The 22,066-nt window shown below is 45.5% G+C and overlaps 1 protein-coding gene and 1 long non-coding RNA gene across 2 annotated transcripts in view; one reads left to right on the forward strand and one right to left on the reverse strand.

The window, feature by feature from the left end:
• The window catches only part of MYZAP (myocardial zonula adherens protein), a 100,476-nt gene that overhangs the window by 28,491 nt on the left and 49,919 nt on the right, over positions 1-22,066 (forward strand). The window contains exons 5-10 of the mRNA XM_082846598.1: positions 4,181-4,294; positions 7,968-8,120; positions 11,793-11,918; positions 12,898-13,026; positions 17,404-17,483; positions 19,167-19,272. Coding sequence (XP_082702724.1) covers positions 4,181-4,294; positions 7,968-8,120; positions 11,793-11,918; positions 12,898-13,026; positions 17,404-17,483; positions 19,167-19,272 — 708 coding nt within the window. The remainder of the gene's footprint in view (positions 1-4,180; positions 4,295-7,967; positions 8,121-11,792; positions 11,919-12,897; positions 13,027-17,403; positions 17,484-19,166; positions 19,273-22,066) is intronic.
• The window catches only part of LOC309966548, a 44,853-nt gene continuing 43,292 nt past the window's right edge, over positions 20,506-22,066 (reverse strand). The window contains exon 5 of the long non-coding RNA XR_014326460.1: positions 20,506-20,970. This is a non-coding gene — a long non-coding RNA (uncharacterized lncRNA). The remainder of the gene's footprint in view (positions 20,971-22,066) is intronic.

Consider the following 22,066-nt stretch of genomic DNA (forward strand, 5'->3'; position numbering starts at 1 on the left):
CCATCTCTATAATACACAGAGTTGTAAAAAAAAAAAAAAAAGAATGAAAAGAATGAATAAGCTCTTCAAAAAGAGATACAGAAAAATTTCAAAGATATAGAGTAAATGGTAAAAAAAGCAAGACATCAGAAAATACGAAAATATCATATGTACTGTGCTACCATTTATGTAAACCAGGAGGGGAAAATAAATATATCTAGACTGTTTTGTGTGTGTACACAAAGTTACTAGAAGGATCATCAAGAAAGTAATTAACAGTGATTCTTTCTTGAGGTGCAGAGTGGGCGAGGTGGTAATTGAGCAAATAGGACAGGAGTGAAAGGGAGATTTATTTTAGTGTATACCTTTTCTACTTTTAAAATGTTTGAACTCTATGAATGTATTACCTACTAAAAATTAAAGAAAAAATAAGCTTCCTCAGGTTTAACCTAGCTAACGCATATGGGAGAAAACATTTTTAAAAATATTTGTGATTAATAACCTTGAAGAAAAAAATTCGTTTTGTGTGACATACTTGCCATAAAAGTTAACATCTGCAGAAAACAGAAATATAGATCAGTGGCACAGGATAGAAAGCCCAGAGATAAACCCACACACCTATGGTCAACTAATCTATGACAAAGGAGGCAAGGATATACAATGGAGAGAAGACAGCCTCTTCAATAAGTGGTGCTGGGAAAACTGGACAGCTACATGTAAAAGAATGAAATTAGAACACTCCCTAACACCATACACAAAAATAAACTCAAAATGGATTAAAGACCTAAATGTAAGACTGGACACTATAAAACTCTTAGAAGGAAACATAGGAAGAACACTCTTTGACATAAATCACAGCAAGATCTTTTTTGACCGACCTCCTAGAGAAATGGAAATAAAAACAAAAATAAACAAATGGGACCTAATGAAACTTAAAAGCTTTTGCACAGCAAAGCAAACTGTAAACAAGACAAAAAGACAACCCTCAGAATGAGAGGAAATATTTGCAAACAAATCAACGGACAAAGGATTAATCTCTGAAATATATAAACAGCTCATGAAGCTCAATATTAAAAAAACAAACAACCCAATCAAAAAATGGAACCACCATATGACCCAGTCATCCCACTACTGGGCATATACCCAGAGGAAACCATAATTCAAAAAGACACATGCACCCCAATGTTCACTGCAGCACTATTTACAGTAGCCAGGACATGGAAGCAACCTAAGTGTCCATGGACAGACAAATGGATAAAGAAGACGTAGCACATGTATACAATGGAATATTACTCAGCCATAAAAAGGAATGAAATTGGGTCATTTGTAGAGACGTGGATGGACCTAGAGCCTGTCATACAGAGTGAAGTAAGTCAGAAAGAGAAAAACAAATATTGTATATTAACACATATATGTGGAACCTAGAAAAATGGTACAGATGAACTGGTTTGCAAGGCAGAAATAGAGACACAGATGTAGAGAACAAACGTATGGACACTGGGGGGGAAAGCGGCATGGGGGAGGGTGATGGTGTGATGAATTGGGAGATTGGGATTGACATGTATACACTAATATGTATAAAATAGATAACTAATAAGAACCTACTTATAAAAAACGAATAAATAAAATTCAAAAAAAAAAGTTAACATCTGCAGGAAAGAAGCACAGTTGCCACAGTTGTGTATCAGAGTCTAGTTTATGTCTGGTCTGTGAAATTATCGGCTGCCTTGATTACAGCGGAGGGGGGTATACAAACATATCCATCTAGCCCATGCTCACTGACACGTAGGAAGAGATTTGTGAAATTCTCACATACCTATGGAAATTCACTCTGCCATCCACTGACACTAATGACTAATTAAAGCCAAAGGATTGGATTTGCAATAGATGCAAAAACAGATCTCTGCCCCTTGCTTTCCATTGCCACCTCCTACACACCCTGTTTTCTCATGCTAGACTGTTGCAGGAGCTCAGTGTCTACCCTCAGTCTCCTCCTTCTCCAGGCCACACCATGGACTGTAGCCAGGTTAAGATGCTAACTTACTGCTGTATGAACACACCGTGAGCAGGAACGTACCTCCTGGGCCTGGGCTGCTCTCTCTCCCACTCCCAAGGGTGCACCTCTCGCTCTCTCATGCCTGACTGCTTCCTGTGGCTCCCACAGGCCACACGGGGTCTACCCTTGAGCCTTCCCAGAAACCTTACCCCTGGTTCTACTGCCTCCCAGCCTTTTTTTTTCTGGCTGCACTGCGAGGCTTGCGGGATCTTAGTTCCCCGACCAGGGATTGAACCCGGGCCCTCGGCAGTGAGAGAGTGGAGTCCCAACCACTGGACTGCCAGGGAAGTCCTCTCCCGGCCTTTCTATATCCAGCCCTTCTTTAAGGCCTAGTTTAAGACTGGCCTCTGTTGAATCTCTCTCAAACGTGTTAAATACACGTCCAACAAAGACAGCACAACAACTGCAGCAGCCACAAAACAACTCTTGAGAATTGGTTGAGCCCAAAGTATATTCCTTCCATGGTGAGTAGAAATAAGCAAGATGGGACTTGCCTGGTGGTGCAGTGGTTGAGAATACGCCTGCCATTGCAGGCGACACGGGTTCGAGCCCTGGTCCGGGAAGATCCCACATGCCGCGGACCAACTAAGCCTGTGTGCCACAACTACTGAAGCCCGCATGCCTAGAGCCCGTGCTCTGCAACAAGAGAAGCCACTGCAATGAGATGCCCGCGCACCGCAACGAAGAGTGGCCCCCACTCGCCGCAACTAGACCAAGCCTGCGCGCAGCAACGAAAACCCAACGCAGCCAAAAACAAATAAATAAATTAAAAAAAAAAAAGGCAAGATGGCACAAGAAGGTATTCAACTGCATTCTAGGTTCTAAAAGTAGCTGTTACACTTTGTAGCTATTTGCATACAAATCCCTTAACTTCTCTGATCCTGTTTCCTGTCTATGAAAGAGAATGTTCTGGCTGCCGCAAAGTGTTGCGAGGACTAAGTGAAGCCCTGTGGGGGAATGTGTGAATATTATCCGAAGGAAAAGTAGTCTTGTCTTTCTACTCTCTGGGTCGTGCAGCTGATGACTTTTTAATTTAAAGCTGTACTTGAAATATCACTGACCCAGACGTGGCTACCATCAGGGGAATGTTCCAGCCTAACTGAAGGTTGTCATGAGTGTGTGCGCATGGGTTGTGTGTAGCTGAAGGTTGTCATGAGTGTGTGTGCATTGGTTGTGTGTAACTGAAGGTTGTCTTGAGTGTGTGTGCATGGGTTGTGTGTAGCTGAAGGTTGTCATGAGTGTGTGTGCATTGGTTGTGTGTAACTGAAGGTTGTCTTGAGTGTGTGTGCATGGGTTGTGTGTAGCTGAAGGTTGTCTTGAGTGTGTGTGCATGGGTTGTGTGTAGCTGAAGGTTGTCTTGAGTGTGTGTGCATGGGCTGTGTGTAGCTGAAGGTTGTCATGAGTGTGTGTGCACTGGTTGTGTGTAACTGAAGGTTGTCTTGAGTGTGTGTGCACTGGTTGTGTGTAACTGAAGGTTGTCTTGAGTGTGTGTGCATGGGTTGTGTGTAACTGAAGGTTGTCTTGAGTGTGTGTGCATGGGTTGTGTGTAGCTGAAGGTTGTCATGAGTGTGTGTGCACTGGTTGTGTGTAGCTGAAGGTTGTCATGAGTGTGTGTGCACTGGTTGTGTGTAGCTGAAGGTTGTCTTGAGTGTGTGTGCATGGGTTGTGTGTAGCTGAAGGTTGTCTTGAGTGTGTGTGCATGGGTTGTGTGTAGCTGAAGGTTGTCTTGAGTGTGTGTGCATGGGCTGTGTGTAGCTGAAGGTTGTCATGAGTGTGTGTGCACTGGTTGTGTGTAGCTGAAGGTTGTCTTGAGTGTGTGTGCATGGGTTGTGTGTAGCTGAAGGTTGTCTTGAGTGTGTGTGCATGGGCTGTGTGTAACTGAAGGTTGTCATGAGTGTGTGTGCACTGGTTGTGTGTAGCTGAAGGTTGTCTTGAGTGTGTGTGCACGGGTTGTGTGTAGCTGAAGGTTGTCATGAGTGTGTGTGCACTGGTTGTGTGTAGCTGAAGGTTGTCATGAGTGTGTGTGCACTGGTTGTGTGTAGCTGAAGGTTGTCATGAGTGTGTGTGCGTTGGTTGTGTGTAGCTGAAGGTTGTCATGAGTGTGTGTGCACTGGTTGTGTGTAACTGTCTCCTCAATCTGTCCAGGTTTCACAGGCTCAGCAGGATTATCAGCAGAATTACATCCAAACCCAGTCGTCAGCCCTGGACAGTTTTAATACGATGAACTCGGCTTTGGTGTCGGACTCCATCGGCCTGCAGGTATTCATCCGCTCCCGATTCGCCTGGGTCTCCTCTGTTCCAGTGCAGGAGAGCTTAGCCAAGGGTGGGCCCTGTGTCTTTGTAGAAAAGTAAGTCACAGAATGTCTTCAGCTCATTATTTGCAATCCTCTACACACAGCCACAGTAGAGGCCAGGCCAGGGAGACGGTGAAGGAAGGAAGCCGATGGAAATGCTTCCAAGCTGAGACTCTCAACCTTGGAGTTGCAGTTGTTTTTGCGCTTATTAAAATGGGGGGTTAGATACTGAGTTCAGTGCTAGAGATGTCACTTGTTCCACTAGACACCCAAGTGGTTCTAAGTGTCAGTGCCTAAAACAGCACATCAGCCCATTCCCTTAAGCCCCAGTGTTACGAGAAGTTCCACCAACCACAGGAAAGCCAGACTTAAGCAAAGGCAATCTGTGTTCATTCATGACAAGTAACTCCCAGAGGCTGTTAGGTACTTTTTCCTAATTTAGAAACTATTATTGTTACTATTGTTTGGCCACGAGGCATGTGGGATCTTAGTTCCCCAGTCAGGGATCGAACCTGCACCCCCTGCGTTGGAAGCACGGAGTCTTAACCACTGGACCACCAGGGAAGTCCCTAGAAATTATTTTGCTTTGAAAGAAATCATGTGCCTTCCAAAGAATATCTCGTAGTACCAGGCAGGGAAGCCAAAAGAGTCAGGATCCCACATTTGTGCAAATGTGTGTGGTCACCACATGTCAAGGGGGTTTTTCTCTTGATTAGTTTCATTTGCTAGGAGTTAACCCCTCATATGCTGCCCATTTTTAATCTTCCGACTGACCCCCGCCCCCCCACCGCGTAACATGCAAATTAACTTGAAAATGTTCAGAGTAAAGCATTATATTCACCAGAAGCAGCTTCCCTTAGCTTTAGTTTCCAAACGTGCAAATAATGTCTGTCCCCTTCCAACTTTATTTGACTCTTATCTCTTTACCTTCCTCTTGAAAGTTCACACAAGCTATTTCACATCCTTTCTGGTTCTCTATAAATAATTCGCTAGATAAGCAAACAAATTTTCATGTTGGGATTATCCACTTCCCTTAGGATCTAGTATTCTCTACTAACAGCTGTTCGGGCAGTAGTGCCAACAGCAAAGCTAGGCCACGGTCACGCAGTGGGCCTGGGTGGGCCCCGTGTTTGGATTTGTCTGGGAGGCCCATTTCTGGTGGGGCCTCTGAGTCCCACCCTTTTCCTGGCTCTCCCATAGTACCTGGCAGCTTTCCCCTGGCCTCAGGCCAAGCCCTACTTTGGGTCTGGTTTATTCAGGAGCCTTTATTTTCCCTTCCTCCTGCTATCAAGGGGGCTCACCCAGGCTCCCTTTCCTTCCCTCTCAGACATCTCACTACCGTCCAACCAGGAAATGCTGTATCTCACCTGAGTTCAGATCTGGTTGGTATCTGGGTTTTCTTCCCCATCATACTTCTGATTTGCCACTCCACTGTTGATTAAAAAAAAAACCCCATACAACCTGAAAGTTCAGAGTTCTGTTTTATTCGGGGACCTTACTGAGTCCTACAGCCTGGGAGTCAGCCTCTCAGACAGCTCTGATGAACTGCTCCAAAGGGGTGAGGGAGGAACCAGGATAGATAGGAGTTTCGCTTAAAAGAAATGTAGCCAAACATCAGAAGATTACTGTTAATCACAAAAAAACCAGACATCTTCAGTTAATGTTTTTAGTGCTTTTCTATGTATAAGAAGATGTAAGAGTCTGGGCTCATTGAAATTATTTCTTTGGTTTGCATCTTAACTATCTAGGGCTAGTATCCTGCTTTTTTCCATCTTGAATCCCCCTCAGGGCACACTGTTGTGGGGGCTGCGGTGGCTGATGACTTGATGGTGGGCAACAGTCATTGTTTACTGGAATGGCAGGCAACATTTTTGTCCACACCACTGACACGCCAGGCATGTACTTCAGAGGTCAACTGTTAGAACAGGGTCCCCCCTAACCCAGGGACCCTGACTAATTTCTAGTTACAGTCTAGTCTCTTATTCCAGGGTAGACAGAGGAGCCTTAAAATGAAAAGATTAAAAACTGTTGTTTAAAAAAAACAAAAAAAGAGGGGGGTGGAGGCTGGGGAAGAGGGAGGAGCAGAGGAAAGAAACACATCATCTCATGGCCAGGAAACTCAACTGAGTCTGAAAATAGTTGCCTTCTTATTTCTTCCATTGTCTAGTCTACCCCGTTTTCATTATTACTGACGAGACCAGATCCTTGGTTTGATTTTATAGAATGTCAAAGCTGGAAGGCACTATTGAGATGATCTCCAACCCCCTTGTTTTATGGATAAACAAACGGAGGCCAACAGAAATGACTTGAACAAAGTGTGTAGCTAGTCCAGGGCTACAGCCCTGGTCTCTTGGTCCAGATATAGCTTCTGAGCACAAGACCGGTCTCTGTAAAGCCAGTGGGACTTGGAGAGAGGGTTGTTGGCCAGATGGTTTCTAAGGCTCCTTGCGTCTCCAATGCTCTGTGATTCCAACTTTCAAATGGCTTCTGTATTTTCTTTAGTATCTATTTACCACCATTGAAAATCCTTTCTACTGATTTGAATAGGATTAGGCATGAGGCTTATTCTCCAAAGTGGAGGCTAAGGGGTGGAGGAGCTTCAGAGACTGGTCATCTACAAAGAGGACACAGGTATTAGGACGTGTGTTCAACACCAGAGTTTCCAGATCTTCTAATATAAAGTTGTAGGTGACTTCAGGAGGTGTTAGAAGGTGCCCGTAAACCTGTGTCCGTTGGTAGAAATTCTGGGGTTGTGGAAGCCATTTCTCTGTCAGGAGAGTTAAGCAAGTGACCTGAAGCATGAAATAGCAACGATATTAATTTAAACATTCCTGCTCCAGTGGGCAGCCTGGAGCAATAAGCAACAGGCTTCTGACACTTGGCAGGCACTTGTGGGAGTCACAGACTCGGCTCCCTGCCCGCCCCTGCCCTCATCACCACCCTTCTCTGCCTGAGCGAGGGAGGGGAAGCATTTGCAGGCATTACAGGGTCCTCAGCCCTGTTGTCACTGTCCTGGCAGCTCGTCTAGAAGTACAGAAGTAAACAACCTGTTTAAGAAAACAGGGGAATATCTCCATTTTATAAAACACATATTTTGTTTTCTGATTTCAGTTTGGGAATATGGAAAATATAGAAGATACGAAGAAGAAAATTAATACCATCTATAATCCTATCCCATAGTGAAAATCATTATTTGGATTTTGGTGACTCCTCCTAGTTTTTTTTTTTTTCTTTCTAGGCTTGAATGCATTTGGACAGATGCTCATGCATTATTTTTTTCAGAATGGGATTCTTCTGTACCTACTGTTTTCAAACCCAACTTTTTTCCACGTGAAATGACGTATTACGAACATTTTTCCTTGGAAAAGTGTTTTAATCCATTTCCATCCATCCTAAGCAGTGGCAAGCGGTGTTAGCAGCAGCCATGGCATGTTACGGGGGAAAGCTGGCTGGCCCACCCAGGTACAGGGCGGCAGCCCTCCTGACCACCAGGGCGCTCTAACACCAGGGTCCCAGGCTTGCAGCTCCTGTGGGCCGATGTCTCCCTCAGCCGTTAATGACAAAGGGATGTCCCGGTGTATGACTCTGGCCATGTTTCCTCACACCGCTAGATCTGGTTTTTATTTTCATCCTGACAGAAAACCCTTGTGGATGTTACCTTGGAGAATAGCAACATTAAGGCTCAAATCAGAAATCTGCAGCAGACATATGAAGCCTCCATGGACAAGCTGCGGGAAAAGCAGAGGCAGTTAGAGGTAGCACAGGTTGAAAACCAGCTGCTGAAAATGAAGGTAAAGTACAGGAATGTAGATTTCCTGCTAACCTTTCTCTCTTCTTCTTTTCTCTCTTCTCCCATCGCCAACTCTCCCATTTCCCTTTCTCTCTTCTCTTCTCTGTTGGGCTTCCCCACCCTTTTTGTGGCCAACCCCACAGGATTTGACTTGAAGGGACTGAGGGGGTTTCTGTGTTCACAGCTGCCAGTGCAGATTGGGGGTACCCTGTATATACCCCTATTGGGCTCTCCTGCCTTGGACCCAGTGGCCTCAAGGGCTACTGAGACCTCATCATGGCACTGCTCTTATGTACTGAGAGGACACTTGGGCTGCGCACAGGTCCGGGACTTCATAAGCTTCACTGTTTACATTCTCTCTGAGGTTCCAAGGCCTCATTGTCTGGTTTGACAATGAAGAGCTGAAGGTCCGCTAGGAAGAAAATGGGTGGGTGACCAAGGGCTCTGGGCAGTGTCCCTCCTGCACCCCAGGTCGTTCTTATTCCTCAGCTCAGCTTCTAAGGCCCTGGAGATGTTAGTGCTCCTTCCAGCTTTGAAACTTCCAGGAACCGACCCACGAATGGCCCACAGAAGTCACGCAACAAATTATTTCCTGAATGAATTTGTTTTTATTTAAGCCTGTGCTTTTCCGATTGTGTTCAACACAGCCTTAGGCTGTTCTAGGGGAGAGCGTGTTATGGGTAGTGTCCCATGTGATTTATTGCTCAAACCAGAGTATGTTCAGGAGTGAGAGGAGGTGCTATTAAGAATTTAGTTAGGGGAACAAACTGGGCCATGTGGTCCCCCACCTATGGGCTGCCTCAGGGACAGCTGATGGGGAGTACAGGCCACCACACTGTGTAGCCTCTGTGATGGCCACCCCACAGGCTGTGCCGTCACCACGCACTTGGCCGAACACCACCACCTGGGAAGGGGGAGGGACCAGAGAGCTACCCAGTCGATCAGCTCCTTTTTGCTTTCACTTCAAACAGGGAGGCTCTTCTACTTTTTCATATATTGTATTTCTGCGTAAGAGGTACTTGGGGAAAAAAAGGCGTTTGTTGCTGAAAAATTCTGAAATGACTGGAGTCTTTTCCTCAATGTAGGATCTCTGTGCAGTCATTCATTCCACAAATATGTACTGAGTATCTACTCTCTGCACCTGTGCTCTTCATCCATGTCTGTTCCAGAGGTGCTGTGGTGTCAGGGAGACCAAACCTCTAAATCCAGTCCGCAATTGCCTGTTGTAGAGACTAATGCTTTGCTTCACCCAACCCCACACCCCCCAAATTACAAAAGTGACAGGACTCAGAGTATTTCATGTGACCTGGATGCAGCGTAAACAGGACGTGAGAGCCCATTCTAGAAGTGGAGATGGAGTGCAGGACACGCTGGGTCTCTTTCAGCTAATGATAACCTCTCTTCGGGATTTCCCGTTTTGTGGTTTCTTGGTACCAAAACTTGCCTAGAGATGAGAGGGGAGATTGAGAGGACATCAAGAGAGACTTTTGTCCAGTCTTTGGAGTAAACATCACGTAGCCTAGCCGGGTTGTAGTACACCTTACTTATCCAGAGGTCACCTGCCCAGCTAACTCAGCTCTCTTAAACAAGCAGTAAGCTGGAAGGAAGGGACGCAAACAAACCTTCAGAGGCATAAAATCAATGGCCTGAAGTTCACAGGTGGGGGCAGGGCCAGGGAAGAAAGGAAACACCAGCCACTCCCAACGTAAGCCTGCTTGCCCACGCCTCTACGTTTTCTCATCTCCTGTGCAAGCCCCCAGGAGCCCCCAGCTAAGGTCCCCCAAGCCAGATGGGAATGTTTCCAAACACAACATTTGGAAAAGCACAAAGGTATGGAAAGGATGAGTCCAGATTTCTTATATGAGCTTAAGGGTTTGCTAGAGCCTGATGGGCCAGTGCAGCTAAGGGGACGGCTTCAACTCCATGCGGGCAGCCTTCCTGCTTTTCTGACTTAAAAAATGTTTTAAAGTAATGTATGCACCTGGGGAGAAAAGTCAAACAATATGAAAGGTAGCATAGAGTGCGTAGCCTGCACCGTTTTACATTCCTACCGGCCACGTAAGAGGATTCCAGTTTCTGCCCATCCTTGCCGACACTGGTTACTCTCTATTGATTATAGTCCTCCTCGTAGGTGTGAAGCTCAGTGTAGTTTTGCATTTCCCTGATAACTAATGATGTTAAGCATCATTTCTTGTGCTTATTGGTCATTTGGATATCTTCTCTGGAGTGTCTGTCAGATCCTTTGCCCATTTTAAAATTGGGTTATTTATATTTTATTATTGAGTTGTAAAAATTCTTCCTATATTCCAGATACAACTTATGAGATCAATAATTTACAGATATTTCCCCCCACTCTGGGTGTTATCTTTTCAATTTCTTGATGCTATCTTTTGAAGCACAGGAGTTTTTAATATTGAATATTGATGAAGTCTTATTTATCTCTCTTTCATCAGTTATGCTTTTGGGGTCATATCTAATTTTAATCAAAGGTCACAAAGATTTGCCTTATGGTTTCCTTCTAAGCGTTTTATAGTTTTGGCTTTCACGTTTAAGCCTTTAATCCGTTTGGAGTTAATTTTTGTATATGGTGTATTAGGGATCCAACTTCATTTTTTTGTATGTGACAAAATCCAATCATCCCAGCACCATTTGTTGAAAGGTCTGTTCTTGTCCCAGTGAATGATCTTGGTAGATAATTGTTTAAATTTTAATATTTATAACAGATAAATTCTTTACGTGGTTTCAAAGTTAAATCTACAAAACAAAGAAATAGAACATCAATATCTGTAATCTCCTCTTTTCTCTTTAACTCCCTCCTTCCTCCTATAGCAAACCTTTTTACTTTTTAATTTTGTAGGACTCTGACCCAACTCTAATAACGTAGTGGTCTTATTTTCAGCCTACAGTAGAATACTGAAGAATTTAAAAAGCATATCTTTCTGAGGCCAATCAGAGTGTGGATATATTAACTAGAGAAAAAGGTTTGTTAAAACTGATAGAATAAAAGATGATAGGGCTTCCCTGGTGGTGCAGTGGTTGAGAGTCTGCCTGCCGATGCAAGGGACACGGGTTTGTGCCCCGGTCCGGAAGATCCCACATGCCGTGGAGCGGCTGGGCCCGTGAGCCATGGCCGTTGAGCCTGCGCGTCCGGAGCCTGTGCTCCACAACGGGAGAGGCCACAGTAGTGAGAGGCCCGCATACTGCAAAAAAAAAAAAAAAAAAAAAAAAAAAAAGATGATAAAATTTTGGGAGCAAAAGAACATTAGACAGGAAGAGTCAAGAGTCATTGAAGAAAGAGGTAAATAAGACAGTGGAGCATGATACATTTTAGAGAATTCAGTTTAAAAATGGCTAAGTTTGGGGGGCAAGGTTGACACTTAGAGAGGTACGTTTCTGCCTTTTGAAAAATTCACTCCTGTGGAGCACCTTTTCCAGATAATATCAAGTAAATTAGTGTAAGGGGCCACTTTAATTTTCTCTGCACCTGCTCACCCCTTTTCCTTCTTCCTTCTACCTCTTTCCCCGTTAGTTCCTGCTGCCTCTGTCTCCTGCAGAGCCCTGGGGCATGGGTCCACTCCCCCCGTTGAGTCCACACTTGATACCTACAGAGTGAAAGGTGTGGATTCCCCCTGAGCCCACCAGAGTTGTAGCTCTGAACTGAGTCTCTCTGCAGGTGGAATCCTCCCAAGAAGCCAACGCAGAGGTGATGAGAGAGATGACCAGGAAGCTGTACAGCCAGTACGAAGAAAGGCTGCACGAAGAGCAGCAGAGGCACAGTGCTGAGAGAGAGGCGCTCCTGGTGTGTTATGTGCTACCTGCTGATGGGATAGCAGAGAGTCTGGGGTGCATTGTTGTTGATGAGCTTTACATGGTAGGGTTTGTGCTTAGAGGTGAGTTAGCGGACTCTAACGTGGGTGGCGGGTCAAGGAATTTATTATTTGCCGATTCACTGCTCTCCCTTCTCCCTCCCTTCCTTTACTCACCACCTTCCCTGCTTGGAATAGTCCTCAATCACCACTTTCTCTAGCTGGTCTGACCGTTTGCCAGCATCCGAGCAGATACTGGGCTTACCTGCAGCCACGCCCTTTCTCACTCCATTTGCTCTTCCTTGCCCGTCCTCGATCCTACCTACGCTCCCTGAAAGCCCCGAAGATGCCAGCATCTCCACGAATGAAGTCTTTCCCAGTCACACACCTGCAAGTGTCCTCTGTCCTTGGGAAACCCACACTTTCTCTGCTCTTTGCCATGGAATTCTCTTGTCCCTGTTATTGGAGCTGAGCTGTATATCTCACATCTTGGCTTCTCTAAAAGAGCATAAATTCCTTGAAGGCAGGGACTCCATTCTGCCTTATCTTGTGTCCTCACAGGCTTAATGCATGTGCTGACTGATTGACTGAGTTGGTGGTTTGCAATATGGGAGAAAGATCTGGGCATTCTGCATTCAATTCCAGATCCAGCCCTAATTCCGTTTAGGTTGTGTGACACTCTGAGCACCTAGTCAGGGGATAAATAACATTTGTAGGCTCTTTTTAGACATAAAGAGTCAAGGGGAAAAATAGGAGAAAAAATAAGTAGGCCCATTAAAAATCCATGCAATGTGTCTTTATTCACGGGTGAGAACCAGAATCATGGAATTTGAGTTCATGATCTGTGAGGCACTTCTAGGCCCCCAGGTCATGCTTTTAAAGAGACATGATGATTTAGCCAGGCCTGAGCTGTTTGGACCCTGATTGGAGGCTCCTCCACGCTCTGCTGAGGAGAGTGCGTTTCTTTTGCAGGAAGAAACCAATAGTTTTCTGAAAGCCATTGAAGAAGCCAATAAAAAGATGCAAGTGGCAGAGATCAGCCTAGAGGAGAAGGACCAGAGGATCGGGGAGCTGGACAGGCTGATTGAGCGCATGGAGAAGGTAACACAGCTTGGGGCCCGGGGCCCCCTCACCCAGCCTCCCTTGCGGTGCAGCAGTTCCCCTGCAGGCCTGCCCCAAAGTGTGAGAAGCCCTCACCACTTGATCCCTCTCGTCCCTGCAATTTGTGAGTTGAAAAAACCAAAGAGAAAACTGTAGAAGAAAGTATAAGGAAGTCCCACAAAGTTCTAATTTTTCCCACGGTGAAAATTTTGATGCTTCAAAAAACATTACGTACAAAATTATTTACAGAAACTAATATTTTAGCAGCCCTGCTTTGCTGGGGCCCCAAGCATGAACTTAGATTACTTGTTGAGCAGGCGAGCCCTATTTCGACGTTACAGCGACACCCCAAGCCCTGCCTGGGTCTGACGGGTTGGCTTTTCTCTGACACTCTGTGTCGGAGCGGGGGACACTGCCTTTCTCTGTGGGTTTGTGGGGGAGGCCTGCAGAAGGCAGGAGCTCTGCCCGGATAATGAGCCAGTCTAGAGAAAGGGGAGAGAGAGCCTGGAAATTAGGCAGGAAGTGGAGAAACGGGAAGGAGGGGTGGGAGAGAGGAAAGAGAAAAAAGAGAGAGAAAGGGCGGGTGACCTTTAGCAGGTGACGGCTCGCTGCTGGGGGAGGGGGGTAGTTGAAGGCTAGGGCTGTGGCTGCTTCCTGGAAAGTGGCTCTCTCGTGGCATGGGTTTGCAGAACAGCCCTGACCCGCCAAGACCTCACCCATCAGCATCCCGTAACTCACTCACGCTGGATGCTGAGAATCCCAGGCTGACGATGGCGGGAGGGGGAGTGACAGTGTGAGCAGGGTCAACAGCTGGGCTCCCGGGTGATTCTGAGAAGAGGGCCGACCCGTGGTGTCTGCGGCACGATTCCCTCCACCGTCCCCTGTCAAGGGAGGCGTAACCAGCTTGGGAACAGCCTTAAATGCAATACTGTGGAGCTTCGGGGCTGGTGGGGGGTTCCTGTTTTGGGTAACATCTTTTTTGGGGAGGGACTTGGGCAAATAGAGAGTCAATTACAATTTCGCCTCCACCCTCTGGGAAGGCAGAATCCCATGTGGTATTGAAGAGCGGGTAAGTGGCATAGTTAGGGCTAACGTCAGCCTTGGCTGGAGGTGGCAGTCATAATGATTGGGCAACGAGGGCATTTTCTAGAACGTGGGGGAGCCATCTCCCACATCCCCACTCTCCGACAACAGCAGGCGGTGCTGGTTAAAGCACACACTCCCCCTGGGTGACAGACTGTCCTGCAGCAAGCAGAAGCCAGGTGAGCGGGCAGCACGGGGAGATGTACAGACAGACTGTCCGTGTGCTGGTTAAGAATATGGGTTTTAGGATCAGACAGACCTAGGGTTTGAGTCTTGCCTCTCTTTCTCATTGTGGGCAGTTACTTGACTTTTCCAAATTCAGTTTCCTCTTCTGTAAAATGCTGACAATAGTAATTCTTATTCTTAGGCCTTCCGTGAGGAGTACACGAGAAAAATCTGTGCCAAGTGCTCAGCGCGGTGCCTGGCATATATAAAGTCGGGGCTCACAAATGTGTGGCCCTGATTTTTATGTTGTTACTTGCATAAAGGTCTGCCCCTGGTGTCAGCTTCTTTTTCAGCTGGACCTGTTCTACAGCTGAGTGTCTTTATACCCTTGCGATTCTGAAAGTTCCTAGCTTTTTCCCACTGATGTGCATGTGCAGCCCGGGTGAGGGCCATATGGCTGGGGGCCAGGCTGGTGTTGGTAAGGCCGGCCGTCCCTGCCAGCGTTTGTGTGACACAAAATGTTCCCCACATCCTCTTGGCTTTTTCTTTAGTGATTGAAAATCTATTGTCCTTCCTCTTAATCTTTCCCATTTAAGCTAGCGAAATGCTTGCTTTATTTAGCCAAGATTAGATTACCCATTTACTGTTTTTCCCCCTTCAGGGATAAATCTGGGACAGCAGGAACTGTGCCAAATCTCTGTCACACAGGATGTGAACAGCATGCCCACAGAGTTTGTATTCCTGTTCTCACCTATTTTTGGATTTTTCTTGAGGACAAACCATGTCCTTTTGAATGGCTTCTGTGCTGTATCCCTTAGTTTACCGTTCTCAGCATTGCGTCCCAAACACCTTTTTTTCCTGATCGGTAGAAGTCTTGTGAGGAGTGTGTTCTATCAGAGACCCTTCTGCAGAATAGATAATATACTATGCCTTGATCTCAGTGGTGGTTTCACCAGGTAATGTGTATACAAATGTACTGATTGTGCAATACTCAAGATTTGTTGTACCTCAGTTTAGAAAAAAATCGAATTTTAAAGTATGCTGTAAGTTAGGCCTTGCTCTACTTTAAGACAGCTTTCTGGGGAGTCTGAGGGAAAGCTCGCTTGTTAAAGAGTCATCATCATTTCAGGGCTAATGTAAACTTCCAGCCAGTGGCAGAACCCCTAGCGACAGTAAGAATGTGCATTCGCTGTAGAGATTTAAAAGCAGTAATAAAACCCCACTGAAAAGTCAGTCTTCCTTCATTATTCTAAGGACATGGATGATAACACACCCTTCCTCCCGTGGTGTACTGCTCCCCAGCTCTGGTCTGCCCTCGGTCTGCCACTGCTTACAGCTTCAGAAGTTGAGGGGGCTACAGTTTCAAGGATCTGCTTTGAATACTTGGTGGAAAAGACGTTTGGAATGTGTATAAGTAGCCAGAGCTTGTTGGGGAGAACGTCTGAGGTTAAAGAGGAGGCACGGCCATACTTAGAGAAGGACCTAAAGTAGAATAGTCTCCTCCCAATTAATGAGCAGAATTTGATAAACTTCATTGTAAGGAAATTTATTATACTCTCATCTGTAACATTTCTAGGGCAATTTTGGTTGTGGTGGGCACTACATTTTTATTAATATTTTCCACTTTGTTCAAAGAAATGTGTCCAGATTTGATATTACTTTTTAAAAAAATATTTGGCTGCGTTGGGTCTTAGTTGCGGCACGTGGGGTATTCATTGCAGCGTGCGGGATCTTTTGTTGCGGGGCCCCGGCTTCTCTCTAGTTGTGGCACGTGGGCAGTAGAGCACGCGGGCTTAGTTGCCCCGCAGCATGTGGGATTTTAGTTCTCCGACCAGGGATCGAACCTGCATCCCATGCATTGGAAGGCGGATTCTTAACCTCTGGACCACCAGGGAAGTCCCTTATATTACTTATTTTAGGTAAACTTCTAAATTTATATATATATATACACACACACACACACACACACACATACACACACAGAGCAAAGTGTACAAATCTTAAGTGCACAGCTTGATACGTGAATTGGTTTCCTATTGAAACTGTAACAGTTTACCACAGTTAGAGGCCGAAAGCATCATGGATTTATCGTTTTTAGTTCTGGAGGTCAGAATTCCTAAAATCAAGGTGTTGGCAGGGCTGGCTTCCTTTTGGGAGCTCTAGAGGAGAATCCATTTCCTAGCCTTTGTTCCCTTCTAGAGACTGACTATATTCCTTGGCTCATGGCCCCATCCTCCAGCTTCAAAGCCAGCATTGTAGCATCTCCTAGTCTTTGTCTGTTTCTGACTCTAACCCGACTTCTTCCTTCTAATACGAGCCCAACTAGATAATCCAGGATAACCTCCCCATTTTCAAGACCATTAACTTAATCACGGCTGCAAAGTTCCTTTATCCATGTAAGGCAACATATTCACAAATTTCAGAGATTAGGATGTGGACACCGTTGGGGGACTGTTACTCTGATTTTCACAATGTGGTTTTACAAGTGAACACACCCGTGTACACACCATCCCAGTTAACTTATAGGATATTACAGGATTCCAGACCCTCTTGATGATTCAGAAAATAATCCCAAGGAATTTGTAGTATCACAGGCCACTGATTTAGAGTATTGATTAACATTATTTAGAACCATAAATTTTCACAAGACATCTGAGCCTGGGCTGACGAAATGCTTTAAAAAATAAATAAATAAATCTTGGGGCTTCCCTGGTGGCGCAGTGGTTGAGAGTCCGCCTGCTGATGCAGGGGACACAGGTTCGTGCCCCGGTCCGGGAAGATCCCACATGCTGCGGAGCGGCTGGGCCCGTGAGCCATGGCCGCTGAGCCTGCGCATCCGGAGCCTGTGCTCCGCAACGGGAGAGGCCACAACAGTGAGAGGCCCGCGTACCGCAAAAAAAAAAAAAAAAAAAAAAAAAAAAATCTCGAATGGCTTTATCCAGGATATTCATCTGTAAATACACACCAGTAAATTTGACATTTTGAGCTTTGTTTGGACCCTGGCAAGTGGGTGTATAAAACCCATGGGTGTCACATAGACTTGAATTCACTAGTGCTGGAGTTGCTTGCTGTACATTCTCCAGCCAACTTGGGATCCATAGATTAAATATTAGTGTCTGTCTGTTTTAGGAACGCCATCAACTTCAACTCCAGCTCCTGGAGCATGAAACAGAAATGTCAACGGACATTACCAATTCTGACAAAGAAAGGTAAGATGTAATGCCCTTTATCTTTTTATTTTTTTAATTTTTATTTTTTGCAGTATGCGGGCCTCTCACTGCTGTGGCCTCTCCCGTTGCGGAGCACAGGCTTCGGACGCTCAGGCCCAGCGGCCACGGCCCACGGGCCCAGCCGCTCCGCAGCACGCGGGATCCTCCCAGACCAGGGCACGAACCCGCGTCCCCTGCATTGGCAGGCAGACCCCCAACCACTGCGCCACCAGGGAAGCCCTGCCCTTTATCTTGTAATGGATTTAGATGGTGGACATGCTGTGTTTTTGTGGGCTCTCTTGGTCCTTGCATTGTCATTCGTTTGGTCATCACCCATTGCAGACTGATACATGCAAAACATTGGACCGGGAGCTTCCAACGTGGAGCTTCCAGCCACATGTTACAACCCAGGGCTGGTTGTTAGTGCAGTGGAACACGTCAAAGCCTGTCACAAGTACCAGAGTTCAGTCTATAAATGTTCTCCATAACCTTGAGCTCCACAGGATGCACCTTGTTGTTGAGAAAACTCGAGAGTGACTAATACCATTGTCATGGAAACTTAATTTTACAATGTCTTTGTTTCCAAACATTCCTCAATGAAACCTTGCCTTGTCCTCTGGCTATGAGTGTATAAAGCCCTGCATGGGAAATGCAGGAGCAGTCCACGGCCTCTTCTGGAAACCAGAAGGCAGCGAGGCCACGCACGGCCCTCTAGTGAAGGAAAACAAGGTTGGGATGCTTTGAGCATTTGAGCAAGTTACTTAACAACCCTGAGATTCTTTGCTTCTCTGTAAAATGGGAATTCTGTTTTCAAGTGGGGAGAGTTGTAATGATGTGAAGAGTGCCCATCTCACTGGGGTATTATTGTGAGGGAACTGCTGGGTGTACTGCCTGCCACATTGTATGTGCTGAAAAGATACCTGTTCTCCTTCCTCTTGTGCAACTTCAGAGTTTGCAGAGTTATAGGGATCTTCCCTAGTCTTCCCTAGTCTTTAACATAGGAGGGACCTGGCAGAGATGGGAAGTGGTAAGCAGACCACCAGACTCTTCGTCCGTGCTCCAGTCCAGGGGCCCCAAAGGACTGTAGAGTCCATCTGCTGGTTCCTTTGGTTTATTTGAACCAAGTAAAGTCTGAGGATGATTTGTGCTTTTTTTTTTTTTTAAAGTATGAAATGTTTTATGAGGTGGTCTGCTCTGTTTTGATGGAGAGAGGGTCTTGCAGCATCTTTCCCATTTTCTCAAAATAAATGATGTATGGAACAATTGTAATTCCTGACTTTCCAGGACTCTGCCACTTGATTTCAGATATTTTGTTGTGTTGCTAGATTCTTCTCCTTCTCTGTTTTCCTAATCGTGGTAATTACTGGATGTTCCAATGCTGTATTAACCCCAAAAGAAAAAGCCTCTCATATCTGTAAGTGGTGCAAAAAAATTCTCTCTCAGCCCCTGGAAAGTGTAGTAACTGTCCTTATACAGGATAAAACTTGCAAGTGGGAACTTGAAAAATGGTCCTATCTTCCTTCTACAGTGGGGTGGTCGATTGGCAGTTAATAAACTAGGATACACACAAAGTAGGAAGAGTGCATCTTGTTCTGGGCAATATTCCCTTCAAGCGGTGACTCTGGGTGCTGCCCTTGTTGCTTTGCTTGAGGATTCACTTGCTCTTTCTTCTGTTTGTATTAGGTATCAGCGGCTGGAGGAGGCATCGGCCAGCCTCCGGGAGCGGATCCGACACCTAGATGACATGGTGCATTGCCAGCAGAAGAAAGTCAAGCAGATGGTTGAGGAGGTAAGCCCCTGTGAAAGGGCTTGGGCCCGGGATTGCTTCCTGTGGTGGGAACACTTCAGCCCTAGAGCCAGATACGACTCTCAGCTCCATCTTCTGTGGCTCACAGTGAACTAGCTCAGGCCACTGCCATCTTGGCCCAGAGGAGAAGGTCCTCATATGTCCCTCTAAAAGAGGGCCGTCCCCAGAGGAAAGGGTTACAGTTAAGAAAGCTGGAAGGTGCGGTTCATAAGCTCACTCACCTACACAGGACAGCAGTACCCTTTATGGGTGCCTGCAGCTCAGGGACCAAAGGGTGTGACAAGAACAGTTCACTTCAGCTCAGGCCTCTGCACCCCGGGACCTGCCTGCCTGTCCCCTGCTTCTGCTCTTGTCCTTTCTCCACGTCTGGTGTGTCTCTGTCATTCCCTTTCCCTGTCTGTCCCTTCTTCTTCGTTTTTTCTCTTTTCTACTATCCTTTTTCTCCTTAGCTGTCTATGTAACATGAAAGCAAATTTTAGGCTTACTGTATGCTGGACATAGTTTACTATCCTGTTTTTCTAAATGAAAAAACAGGTAAGTTGAACTTTTATGTTTCTCTAAGAGGAAAAGAGTTTCTTTTAACTTGTGTCACTGTACCTGTCTCTCTCATGGTGATGCTGCATAGGAGAAAGTCCATGCTGTGTACAGCTAATCACATATTAGTGTATTTTTCTTGCTTGATTAAAAAATCAGATGGAAATAAGAACAGTTAGTACTAACAAGGTGATAAGTATTCCCTAGGGACTAATTCTCTAACTTGCAAAGAAAAGGTTTCAATTTAATTAAACATTTGGTTGGCAGTGGAAAAACTGGAAAAAAAATTTATATTAAGCACAACTCTGAAAATTTATCTGTTAATGTATTATTAAAATTAAAAGTATATCTACTTCTAATAAATAATTTACACATATGATAGACAAATAGAAGATTAAACGTATATCTTTTTTTTGCGGTGCACGGGCCTCTCACTGTTGTGGCCTCTCCCGTTGCGGAGCACAGGCTCCGGACGCGCAGGCTCAGCGGCCATGGCTCACGGGCCCAGCTGCTCCGCGGCATGTGGGATCGTCCCAGACCGGGGCACGAACCTGTGTCCCCTGCATCGGCAGGCGGACTCTCAACCACTGCGCCACCAGGGAAGCCCTATCTTTTTTACTAATCCCTAAAACGTTGGCGCTATGAGTGGAGTTAAGGTCAGGCAATTGTGAGGATTGGCAGGGACACCTTTTTTTTTTATTGTGTGTAGGATAAACGTACACATTAGATAAAATCTGCTCCCAAACGAGAAACCCAGTCACACAGTGTGATTGGCTCGTGTGTCAGTCTCAGGGCTCAGTAGAATAAGAGAATGGGGAACAAAGGCTCAGATGAGGAAACCCCGCATGCACTTTCACAGTTCCTTGGCACTGCCAGGCAGGAACAGTGCCAGCAACAGGGATGGGTAGGTCTTGCCGTATATCAGCATTGGGTAGTTGTCAGGAGTGTGTTTCCCAAGGAAAAGCATTGCTTTGTCACATTTAGCATCTCTGGAACCATGGCTGTTAGATCATAGCTTTTCTGCTTCTGAACTTCACACACATGAAGTCTGAGGCAAGGCTGTCCCTCATTTCCCCGTGGGGCTCCTTGGCTGTGGTGCACTCCATTTCTCCTGCCTCACTGCAGGGTGCTGTCTGCGTTGTTTCCCTGTCAAATATTAGAGAACCAGTGAACAAAACCTCATATGCCTTGGCTTCTGATTGAGTTATCATCTGTAAGCGTTTAATGATGGGTCTTTTTTAAAAGACATTTTCAAGTAGTTTAGAATTCTGTTTTCTAAGTGACTTCCGGACTCTAATAGACATACCAGTTTGAAAGTAGGGGAATATTTATATATGAAAATAGGGAAGCATATAAAGATCACTGTCCATGCCTTGCTTTACTACCTGTGATTTAATATCTCCTAAATAGAGCTTCTCTAAGTGCTGACGATGTGGTCTGAAAGACCCAGCCATGGGAATGAAATGACAGGCTGAAATTTAGGATGGCGCCGTCAGAATGAGCACCACCTAGGGGCCAGCTGGGTTTCAACAGTTAGATAGAGACAGGAAGAGAGCTTTAATTCTAAATTTAAACTAACAACTACTTAAATCAGGTGGTAAGGATTAATGTATTTGTCCAGTACACTGTATTAACTCATACAACAAAAGGATGGTTTAAAATTTCAATTGCTGTAGCCATTTATGTGAATACTTTTTTTAAAAGTTAGAACCATGGAAAAGGGACAAATGAGCACATTGAGATGTTCAGGATCAGGCTGGAAAGGAGTTGAGAACTACAGTAATCCAGGGAGTGGTTGAAGCACTCAGGCAAGACATGGGCAAAAGGGGAGACGTGAGAGGTGAATTCACATCTTAAAAAACGGTCATGGAGAAGATGGAATATATTTTTGTTTGTGTTGCAGTGCAAAGCCAGGCTGGAGCCACTGGGTGGCAAATTTCAGCTTTCTGTTCAACATAAAGGAAACATTTCTAGTATTGGCTGTCCTGGGAAGTACATGTAGCCTTTAATCACGGGTGCATTTTATGAGGAGAGAAGTCGGGATAGAAGCTCCTTATATAAAGAATTCTCTATTGTTTACTAGGCTGTGCCTGTTGTTAGGATCTCAGCCTTTTCATTGCTTTGCATAATGAGTGAAAGCAGCAAAGACATACTAAATTGGTTCGAGTCATTTGGACCAAAGTTTGAAAAATCCAGACAGCTGAATTAGTCATGTGTGGCATCTTGAACTCTGACTTGAGAA

Source organism: Leucopleurus acutus, assembly GCF_964270905.1.
Source record: "Leucopleurus acutus genome assembly, chromosome: 1".
NCBI classification, from domain to species: Eukaryota; Metazoa; Chordata; class Mammalia; order Artiodactyla; family Delphinidae; genus Leucopleurus; species Leucopleurus acutus.